The following is an 11,319-nucleotide window of genomic DNA, read 5'->3' as shown; positions in this document are numbered from 1 at the left end:
CACTTTCGTTTCACAACAGTTACAGTAACCATGGAGGTGGTACTACCTCCATGCAGTAACTAAGTGCTGAGATTTTTGCAGATTGTCGCCGTCGTGTATCACAGTAAGTGAGGCTACCCACAATTCCCCTTGATTTGTTCACTCAGACATTTTTTGCTAAAGGCTTTTTCAATTTTATCGGTTTCTTAACAATTTTTAACTTACAATTTAAGTTCAGGATTATTTGTCAAGACTATGTTCCAAAATTATTGATTATGTTTACAATTCAAGTGTAAATTTAATGAGAAGTTGATGTTTGGAGGTGCTGAAAATTGCACACTTGTCAAGATAAAGTTTTCAGCAACTAAGATGGTCTCATCATACCACCTGTCAGACATGCAAATTTCCTTTGTTAGGAACATTGAAAAAAATCAATACCCTTTCTTTTGCCAACACAGATGCAACTTATTCCCTTAGTTTCCTTGAAAATATTGTGTATGGCTGTCAAAAATCTATGTCGACAAAATTACAAAATTGCTATCTCCTCCGCGGAAAAGGGGTTGATCTTCTCATTATTCACAGTGAGATATCAGAAAATTATGATGATCAGAACTATGTTGGCAGAATTTCGAAATATGGACCGAGTTGTTCTGTGTACAGAAGAAATTTGCTTCAATTCAGTGAGTGATCTCCGTGTGTACAGATCATGGAGCATTGTGGGTAGCCTCACTTACTGTGTGAATGTAAACAACATACGGCGAGTTGTCGGGTGTCGCATATTAGAGAGGTTAAGATGTGCGTACGTAGCGTGAACGTAACGTCGAACGCCTACACACGTTGCGTTCACGCTACGTGTGCGGTAAAGTGATTAAGATAATAACGTGACCTTTGACATCGAGGAAACTTGCAAGCTGTAAAAATGAATCTGATTGGCGCGGAAGTTTACTTTTATCCAATCATCTCTAGTGTTACAACATTCTTTTGTATGCTCCTTGTTGGTAAACATTACAAGGATGGCTGCGGCTCGGAGAAGGTATGTAGGATGTCAATGACACATTTTATTGTATATTTTGTTTTTATGAGAAAATTTTAAACCGGAAAAAACCTATAAGATGAATAAACTCGAGGCAAGGCAAAATCACTTGAAAATAACAACGAGGAAATAAAATAGGTGTAGTTCCTACATGTATGATGTGGCAACACAGCTGTTGAAGATGAGCGAGTTAAAAAAAATTATGTTGACGACGAGCAGTTGTATCATGAAAATCAAGTAACCAGAAAGTTTAGAAAGAAAAAAATAATTTCTTTTGAATTTAGCGTAGTGTTCACGTGTGTAGGTGATCTGTCCCTTGCCATAACTACAGTGGCAGCCTCGACTGCATCCACGGGCTACAACATTCACATTTGCCTCTATCCTGTTAAAATTGTAGACGCAGACGAGAAGAGATCGTTGACGCACTTTTGGTTTGTGAGGAAGATGATAGTGACTTGGATATGCTGTTAACTGATACATTCTCAACCGGAAGAAATCTTGAAAATACACCAGTGAACCTCGATCAATTTTCGGACGATGAGTGCTTTGAATTTTTCAGGTAATGTAGATCTTATGCCTTAATGTAAATACCTGCATCTATATGGAACTGTCTTTTGTTCAACTAATTTTTATTTCATGTTATCTTTGTCTATTTTATTTATTGATTATTATAAAAACATTTATATATTTAATTGTTTCTATAGCACTCAGCAAAATTCTCCTCTTATGGTACAAATTTTATTACTCAACTTCCAGATTTGCAAAACCAGACCTTACCCGGTTGCATGATGGACTCTCCCTCCCAGAAAAAATTGTAGGATACAATGGAACTGCTGACACAAGTATGGAAGCTCTGCTCATACTTCTACGCAGACTAGCCTATCCAAACCGTTGGTGTGATTTAGTCACATTTTTTCAGAGGGATGAACCAGAGTTGAGCATTATTTTCAACACGGTAAATAATTTTAATTTTATATAATGGTACACAGAAAGTGAAACCCACATGAGGCTTTAGGGCAAACCATAATTTGAAAAAATCAGATGCAGGGAACAAATAACAGTCTGTAAAACTGATGAGATTTCATAGTCACAGTCACATGCAGATATGTATTTAAACAATTGCATTTTTATAACTTGCGCTACCTATCCCAAATGTGCTTTCGGTGTTTTACTTTTATACAGATTGTAGAACATATCTATGAAGAATTTGGTCATCTTTTGACATCTCTGAATTTGGTGTGGCTTGATCTGGTGACATTTGCTGAAGCAGTTCATAACAAGGGGGCTACACTAGATAATTGTTGGGGGTTCATCGATGGAACTGCCAGATCAATTTCAAGACCAACAAGTGGCCAAGGTGTTGTGTTCTCTGGGCATAAGCGAACTCACTGTCTTAAATTCCAAGTAAGGATATCATGTTTTTCACTTAGCTAGCAATCTTCTTTTTAAGGAGGCATAGTCTTTTCATAATGTGTGAATCATATTCATTTCACAGGTTTCTATTGGAAAAAAAGAGCAAGCTGTGTTCCTTAAGGAGACCTTACACACGTTATGTATTAATTTTATACAAGAAATTTGAGCTAATTACTGTTAAGTCCAAGGGATCATTTACAAACTCATTCACAATTAGCCTTCCCACTAAAAATTTCAAATTTACTCTTGAAAAAAATTTATTGGTTTGGAAAGGTGTCAATTAAATTGTTCAACGAATTTTCATGTCTGAATAATTCAAGTGTTTCTTCAAATGTTTAGAATTCCATGTAAGAAAAAAAATGTGTTTTGTCTTCTTATCAGTATCTCACTTTCTAAACCAAGTTGACAATATTTTCCATTCAATTTCAGTCCATTCAAGCTCCAAATGGCCTCATTGCCCACATGTTTGGACCTATAGAAGGGAGCCGTCATGATGCCTTCATGCTTGGAGAGAGTGAAGTACTTCCAAAACTAGAGCAGCTTCAAAATGATGGCCCAATGATGTGTGTTTACGCGGACCCTGCTTATCCACTCCGACCCGGGTTAATGGGCCCATTCAAAGGAGCACACCTAACACCCCAGCAGCAGATTTTCAATCGGTCCATGTCTGAAGTACGTGTATGTGTAGAATGGGGCTTTGCAAAGATAATCACTTTGTTTGCATTTCTTGATTTTAAGAAGAATCAAAAACTGTACCTACAGCCTGTTGCCATGTACTTTCTTGTAGCAACCATTCTAACTAATTGTCACACTTGTCTGTATGGGAGTGAGACTTCAACTTTTTTGATCTGCAGCCACCAACACTTGAAATGTATCTTTCAAATGAACAAGTACTGTAAAAACCTGTTTGTTTCAACCAGTGAAAAATAATTGGAGGTTGAAATAGATTGTAATTCAAATTTGCAAATTTGTCAAAATGAGAGCATCTTTTTGATGTGTTAAATGAAAAAAATTTACTGTGTGATGTCCAACAACAGAGAAATATTATTTTTACTTTTTGGCGTATAACTTGAAATAATTTTAAATGGTCATACTTCACTGTATTTTAAATTTTCAAAATAGTATCATTATTAATAAACATGTTTTCTTGATATATGATTGTCAGGAGTTATAGTATCTGCTACAGGACAGTCTCAGATTTGGATTCACTCAAAGTTTTGGTAAATTGGTAAGTTGTTTGGGAACCTGCTGCAACCATGTATGTGTGTTGACTTACTTAAAAGACAAGTGACCGAACGGCCGATATAGCTCTGCTGTGATATTTAAGAGAACTGAGATGATGACATCAATGTGAGAAGTGACATTCATATTCAACCACAGTTTAACTGTCCAGACAATCATTGTGATTGTCAAAAAATTTGCAATGATTAATTACCCAAAAAGGATAACGATGCAAATTTACAAAAACTGCTACAATATCGCCAAGGTAGCCCATGGGAAACTGCATAAAAATCAGTGCAAGAAACTCTGAAATTTTATCATCAGATAGAGGAAAATTACACAAAAATTAAGAGATGCAAATTTCGCCACAATTTGAGCAAACTTGAGTGAGGTCATTCCTGTGAACCTCCAGGCCAAGTTTCAAAGCAATCTGAAACGGTTTCAGAGAAGAAGACCATTGCTGATGGAGAATGGATGGACGACAGATGACGACGTCGGACAACTACCCTATCAGATAAGCTCCGCGTTACTGACAGAGGAGTTAAAAACAAATATTTTTTGTTATAAGCAAGAGGCTGGACTAAACTTTCATTCAGAAAACCTTTTGCATGGAGACAACACATTTCACTCATTTGATCAAATAAAATAACAAAAACATAATCTTATGAACAGTTATTTATTTTAAAACAAAACAACCTAAACATGGGAACCAAACACAATAGCTCAGGGAAAAACTGAACATTTTTATTCACATTTAAAATTTAATTTCTTTTTGCAAGCTGTTCTATCATCTTCATTTGCATTTCTAACTGCTTCTCTTGAAGTGCCAACCTTCTTTTCAACTTCCAGGGCGTCCTGCTTATACTTCATTTCCACTTCATGTTTCTGTTGTAGGTAGGAAAAGAGTTCACTCTTTGATGACCTCATGACCTTTTGCTTTTTGCTAGTGTGATGCTCTGGAGAGAAATGAAATTATATGATAAAAGAGTGAATTATAAATTGAATGGAAAATTTTGAAATGTTATGGTTGATGATTCTGTAGTGTACCTGGCTAAACAAAGCACATGGAGATATTAGTACATGACTGCAACAGGGTCTGATCAGTACCAGTAACAGACCTTTAGTCTGTTACAGGACATGTAAAATTGGTCAGATATCAAGAAAATATTGACAGATCTGAATCAGGCCTATTATTGCATGAATGTATACAGTGTGGTATAATTTCTGGCTGTATCCAGTGCTGTGACCACATGATTGAGACATTGGTGGACAAACAGTGGTGTGTCAGTGTTGAAATACACAGGCCTGAAAATTTGTGAGATGGCAGGGTTGTATATGTTCAGAAAATGGATCAATTTTGAAGAGAAAAATGAAAAAAGGTACAATTGTATCCACATTTAAACAAATTCAGACCCTGTTGCAGGTCTGTGTACACAGTCCAGTATACACAATGATCATTTTGTGTACACTCTAAAACTGAAGAGGTTTAGAATACATCCCACAACCCCATGTGACTAAAATAAACCAATGATTGTGCCAATTATGGTATGCTGGCAAGAACCACCAACCTTGAAATGTACATATTACTACTGTCTGCTGATGCATCAGCCAATACCAGAGACTAACGGTCTGTCAGCCATCATTTTTGAAAAAAAAAACAATAACTGAATTTTCAAAGTGGCCGCTGACAGACCGTCAGCCCCTGATTGTTGTGCTTGTCAAGGTTTCAAGGTTGGCGGCACTGTTCGCCATGATGTAATAACACGGTCATTGGTTTATTTGAGTATACACGAACTGATGATGATGCAGGTCAAACTTTCATACCCGCTCATATCACTGTGTCTACAACACTGTATACAACTACAGGACTACAGACTACAGCACTGACTATAGACATGTACATCAGCCTCTGTCACAGCAATAGGACATCTTTGCTGACACAGACCTTTGCCACAGGGTTGTATCAGGGTATACACAGAGCCTGTAACAAAGGCATAATTATTTGGGGGGGGGGGGGGGGCTGTGTTGGAGAACAAAACACTTCTAAAGAAATTAACCCCCTGAATGCCACATTTACTGGCCTAAATTTGTTGCAACATTTTCATATATTTTTAACTGACACTTTTTTTCCAATTTGAACACAAAATGTATAGCAGGACATCGGTTATAGATTTTGGTTAAAATTATTTAAAAATTATCTACACAATTTTTGTAATTACTGCAGATAATAAGCAGACTGTTTTGTGGATGGTGTCAAAAGTTGACACTGGCATGAAATGGCTAATTATTACAAACAATGGAATTAATAATCTTGTACAAAGCAAAAATAAAATTACTCTAGCAACTGGCCCTGACAAAATGCTGTGGTACTGGTCTAGTCTGTATATGTCAAGACATCCCATGTCTTGTGACAGGGGATGATGTGGGTCGATCTGCATATGACAAGTGCTGTGATGACATGGCTGTACACAGCACTGAAGACACATGCTTGTTTGATGATTTGACAGTACCCATGGTTGGCCATGAAACCAAGGAGTCACATACCACAATATAGACTGTTTCCCAGGACTAATGGAGAGTGGAGTCTATTTTGTGGATGGTCCCCTTACCCTTAAGGAACTGTTCTATACAACACACTTCATATTGCCATATTCTCACCCAAAAAAATGTCTTGTTCTGACTTGGTCACAGAAGATAACTTTGTTTAAAGTTATGTTTCCTTATGCAAATATCAATTTGGATTTGCTATGGAACTAGTTGTTCATGCTATTGCAGCAAAATAGATGATACCTGATTAAACAATTTTGTCAGCAAGACATGAACATTCAATGAATCTGAGAAGATACCAAATGAGGTGTGTGATAGTTCCTAATGACTGAGCATACCTTCTTGGTCATTGTTCCCTGCTGTTTCTGTCATTCTTTTCATGGCAGTCTCTCTTATGGCTAGGGCTTGCTGTCTCTGTTCATGTTTTTTCTTTGATGCAACAACCTCCTTAGAAGTACTGGCTGCATGACTTTCTACATATGAAAGGACTTCTTGGCATAATTGTTGCAGCTCATTGTATTGTTCTTCTGTGCCAGATCTGAAATATTGAAGTATGAATTATAATAATAGCAACTAAAAAACTCAGAAACATTCAGACAAATCAATCTAATGATTAAAGGGGAACGTTACCCAGCAAATATGTGTTCAGCAATAAAAAATCTATGAAAATCTGGTGTGAAACCTGTCTTTGTTATTCAATTTCACTTTAGCACTATGGCACCCATTTGAAAACCTTTGATTATAGGCGTAAGTGACGCAAGAGCCTAGCACTGCACTGACACTTGTAAGGCTTCCCAAGCTATAGACTATGGGGAAGCCCTGCAACTGTGAGTGCAGTGCTAGGCTCTTACATCACTTCCGCCTATAACCAAAGATTTTCAAATGGGTGCCATTGCACAATGAGTGAGTGAAAGTGAATAACAGAGACAGATTTCGTGCCAGTTTTTCATCGATTTTTTATTACTGAACAAAAAATACCTGAGTAACCTTTCCCTTTAATATAATAATGATAAAGTTATCACCTAATTTTAAAATACCTCTAAATTATAAAGCCCAAATGATTTTAGCACCACATACAGGTATCATATACTGAGTAGCAACAGCACTTGCATACTACTTACTTTTTCATGGACTTCTTGTCATTTTCTTTGAACTTGCTTAGCAGTAAATCTGCATGCTCTCGGACAGATCTTGGTGATATTTTTGTTCTGTCTTCAGCCCAGGACCAATGACTCATCAGGTTATTGGCAATAGCTTGCCACTCTGCTGATGTATCAGGCCTACTGGCCACCACCTCCTTCAGCAAATCAACATCTTGCTGAACCGTCCACCGCAATGCAATCCGTTTTGGTGTTGTCATTTCTAGAACTGTAGTCCAAAATTAGATAGTTGACATGTAAATAACCTGGTCATAAATTTAAAAACTAAACTAGAATGTTTAGATTAAAGGATAGTAGGTGTAACTTTGTGTGCATTTTCAATATTTTCATTAATTGCATCACCTGTGTTGACAAGCTGAATACTTTTAGTGTTTGAATGCTTTTGTGTGTAGAAAGAAACTACAGTTGATACACTAAACCAGAATATTGAAAGATTTATCAGTTACAGCCACTTCAACATCAAAGATACAAAGTAACAATTTTGTTATTTTTCATGTAAGGTGTTTTTCAGATTCATGCACTTAATTGAAAAATTATGATAATATCATTCATCATCTCTACACTTCATCATTCTTGCTTGTGGGTATAACAATATATATATATTTACTTTGATGATCTAATTTTTGATCTATACCAAAAATTATGCCATCAGAGTACTGACTATCATCTTGCAGTATTTAATGGCTCAGCTCTATTCACTGAAAATTCACTATCATTCAGTTTAGCAGGCATACCAAAACATAATAACGCTGATCGTAAATGACGTCACTGTATATGCAAATATTTTGTTTGTCCGAAAATTTCAGAGACAAGGTAGCAAATTGAACAAACAAGAACGACAAAAATCGAGCTTGGAGTCTATTGACGTGACGGCAAGAGGCATATAAATGAAATATTTCAAGTTCAAGCTATAAGTCACGACAATAATCACAGACTGATCGCATACAAAATTTGTCCGAAATTCTAGCGCGACGTGCCGATGTCGTGCGCGCCTTACTATATTTAGAAACAAACCTTGAATCCCGATCAACGCTATTAGCATGTAGTAAGTAGCTAAATTACAAAAAATATAATTTATAACAAAACAATTTTTAAAAATGTTTTCCTTTGTCACAATACAGCAAGTACAGCCCATTATTGTTTATAGTCTATAGAAAAAACAATCAAATCTATGTCACCTTTTGGCTGAACTTAAAATCTAATTACAAGTTCTGTAATCATGCTAGATACAGTGACATGGATTTCCATGATGGAAATTTGTCCAAAATTGCAATTAGCTCAGAACATTCAGAAAAACCGTCAACATTTTGAAAAACAAACGTTGCTGAGCTTTCAATTACCAAGAATCAAAGTTTTACTACTTACCAAACAAAATTACATGTTCATGTACACCACAAAGCATCGTACACAACTTTTCCAATTGGTGAAACCCAACAAGTATCTTAGGAAGGCAGTGACCATGGAGGTAGCAAAGCCACTGCACTGGGGCCTATATATATACATGCAATGACTAGTGTTTTCAGAAATTTCCCGTTTCCGCGTAAACAAAACAGAAAACCTGACAATTGGTCAGCAGTTAAATAAGGTATTCTTGGTAAAATGAGAGATATACTTCATGCATAAAATACATCAAATAGATCGCATATTGCGTAAAAAGACAAAGGTTGCCCGGCAAAGTGGAGGTGAACTGTATGACAGACCAGGTCAGCTCAATGCATTTCACAACATCATCGGGCATCGAGCGAACAGTCAAGTTTTCCCAGGTTCCGAGTGGGGCTACACCAGTTCAAAGTTGTCTACGATGCTATGCACTTCACCAACATGACAGTCAGATAAGCCAGAAATTAATATCCAGTAATTATGAACTGGGGGTTTTGCAGCGGGCATCCTTTCGCTTGCCGTTTTGTTGCTTCCGTGTTCGGCCAAAGGTCACTACAGCGGCAATCTGAAGGATGCCCTCAACGAAAATCCCCTCTGATAAATTGTGCTCTTTTTTACATAAATGTATCGTTACTGAGACAACTTTCAACATTAACACATTAAGTGATAAAGAAAGTCGGAATACAAATCATTGGCATTGAAGTCACTTCTCAAATAAACCCTTATTTTTTTCTCGGAATTCACATACGTGAAACTTACCTTTTTCACGTAAAATACGGCTAGCAGACGACAAACGAACGTGTGACGTAATCAAATTACGGGAAAGGCGCGCAAGAAGTGATGACGTTTACGTTCACGTTACGTTAACGTAAGCAATCTTAATCTCTCTATTAAATCATTAAAGGATCGTGAATATTTATGCATTTTTCTGCATCAATTTTTCAACTTGACTCTGTCTCATTTTCAAATAATTATTGATTTCTTTCATGAAATTTACAATGTTTGGTCAAACGGTAAAAGACTTACACTCTTCCCTGAACGATTTTTATTTTTCAGAATGCATTGCTGGTTCTCTAATTAAAGCCTAAAAGGGACAAGAAATTCAGAAAACAGAAAGCCAAATCGCAGCGTTTGACAGTAATGTAAATATAATGAAACTTCTCAAGCCAAAAGAAAATATCTTGAAGACACTTATGTGGCATGAAATGAACATGGCATATAAAATAAATTGTACCACAATTTGAATTTAACCTTTTTATTTCTCTGTTGTCTTTTTATTAAATAATAACTATTTGCGCTGACCATTGTTTCTCGTGAAACTGGTATTTCAGAGCTTAGTTGGATAAAACACATCTTGTGCTGTCCACAGTCTGTCTTAAGATTTGTCAGGTTTTCATTGGCCATGTCTACAAGTGATTTTACAACTGTGTGTACACATCTGAGCTGAACTTATTATATTTTTGGAGAAGATAAAAATTTTGAAACTTGTGGTACAATACAAGAAATTTTGCTGCCTCTTAATTGTGTCGCTTCTTTGGTTTTCAATATGTATTCAGTTTTCTTACTATTACTGATCCAGAGCTGACTGTTGTGGAATTATACCAACTTTTGAAGGCAATTTTGCATGTGTAATTTGCAGCAAATTTGCAGTAACATGAGAAAATAATGTGCTGTATGGAGTTTGCGGGAAATTTTCAGTAACATTGAAATTAATTTGGCGGAAGTTGCTGCAAGGATTGTGCCGCAAATTTGCTGCAAAGAGTTTGCAGCAACATTGCAGCAGGGAGTTTGCTGCATATTTGCAGCAAGTTCACAAGAAACCTAATTTGCATCTGAAAAATGAATCGCCGGCTTATTTGCAGAAAAAAGTTTGCTGCAAATTTACTGCAAAGCTTGCGGCAAATTTGAAGTAATAGTTTGCGAGAGGCCTAAAATTTTGGTAAGGTAATTGAAATTGAGATCTGTTGATGTAAGAGGTAAGTTTTAAGTCGAACGATGTACTTTGGATTTGGGTAGGTAGTTCAAATAGAGGTTTGGTGATGAGAGCCATATTCCAGCCACTCTCTAGCATGTTGTTGTCTCATTCTTGATTGCCAAACCTACACTCGTAACACATACAATATGGTTCTTTTAATAAATAATGAAGTCACTGTGTTATCAAATCAGTCAAATCTGGTTAATATCCCGCAAATGTGGCACTTAGTGCCTGTGGCATGATGACCCCAACTGGGCTCAATATAGTTGCCTATGGCAACGGCAGCAATAATGCTGGCAATGAAGCAAAGGTTATGGGTAATATACAACCTTGATACAACCTTTGATAGATGAATATACCAGCAGACACACATAGTGTTCCACAACCTTGTTAAAAGCTTGTAATTCTCAACCTTCCACTTTCCTGAACCTTTTGAATTGTTACAAGCTTGTAAGATTCAAACTTGTCCCACGCTTGCGTAAGTTTCATGTCAAGCGTGTTGACAAGCTTGTTAACACGGATGTGACAAGGTGGAGAGTCATATGGTCTGTACACTTGTCACAAAGTTGAAAACATAACTTGTCTAAAGTTTGTTACAAGATGATATCTTT

General features: G+C 36.6%; 2 protein-coding genes across 3 annotated transcripts; one reads left to right on the top strand and one right to left on the bottom strand.

Moving 5' to 3' along the window:
• Window positions 1–276: 276 nt before the first annotated feature.
• LOC139147282 (uncharacterized) lies at window positions 277–4,279 on the top strand. The gene is made up of 5 exons (XM_070718310.1): window positions 277–1,012; window positions 1,410–1,571; window positions 1,769–1,967; window positions 2,195–2,416; window positions 2,855–4,279. The coding sequence occupies exons 1-5, from the start codon at window positions 993–995 to the stop codon at window positions 3,353–3,355; spliced, it is 1,104 nt and encodes a 367-aa protein (XP_070574411.1). The 5' UTR covers window positions 277–992; the 3' UTR covers window positions 3,356–4,279.
• Window positions 4,280–4,303: 24 nt separating this feature from the next.
• Window positions 4,304–9,294, bottom strand: LOC139147283 (transcriptional regulator ATRX homolog). Of its 2 annotated transcripts, none has more exons than XM_070718311.1 (4): window positions 8,719–9,294; window positions 7,315–7,561; window positions 6,532–6,731; window positions 4,304–4,602 (listed from the first exon to the last, which is right to left on the bottom strand). In XM_070718311.1, the coding sequence occupies exons 1-4, from the start codon at window positions 8,753–8,755 to the stop codon at window positions 4,391–4,393; spliced, it is 696 nt and encodes a 231-aa protein (XP_070574412.1). In that variant the 5' UTR covers window positions 8,756–9,294; the 3' UTR covers window positions 4,304–4,390. The 2 variants fall into 2 exon arrangements, with proteins under 2 accessions (XP_070574412.1, XP_070574413.1); XM_070718312.1 differs by having other exon boundaries at window positions 7,315–7,555; window positions 9,054–9,294.
• Between the last annotated feature and the right edge of the window lie 2,025 nt (window positions 9,295–11,319).

Source organism: Ptychodera flava, chromosome 13 (genome assembly GCF_041260155.1).
Source record: "Ptychodera flava strain L36383 chromosome 13, AS_Pfla_20210202, whole genome shotgun sequence".
In the NCBI taxonomy this organism is placed as follows: Eukaryota; Metazoa; Hemichordata; class Enteropneusta; family Ptychoderidae; genus Ptychodera; species Ptychodera flava.
This window is presented reverse-complemented; position numbering and strand designations above follow the sequence as displayed.

Bases quoted from the DNA above. Each gene is read 5' to 3' on its own strand.
- LOC139147282 (XM_070718310.1), top strand. From the start codon at position 993: ATGGCTGCGGCTCGGAGAAG. The intron at 1,572-1,768 runs GTAATGTAGATC...CTCAACTTCCAG, and splicing joins GAGTGCTTTGAATTTTTCAG to ATTTGCAAAACCAGACCTTA. The intron at 2,417-2,854 runs GTAAGGATATCA...ATTCAATTTCAG, and splicing joins CTCACTGTCTTAAATTCCAA to TCCATTCAAGCTCCAAATGG.
- LOC139147283 (XM_070718311.1), bottom strand. From the start codon at position 8,755: ATGCTTTGTGGTGTACATGAACATGTAATTTTGTTTG. The intron at 6,732-7,314 runs GTAAGTAGTATG...TCAATATTTCAG, and splicing joins GACAAGAAGTCCATGAAAAA to ATCTGGCACAGAAGAACAAT. The intron at 4,603-6,531 runs GTATGCTCAGTC...ATTTCTCTCCAG, and splicing joins AGGGAACAATGACCAAGAAG to AGCATCACACTAGCAAAAAG.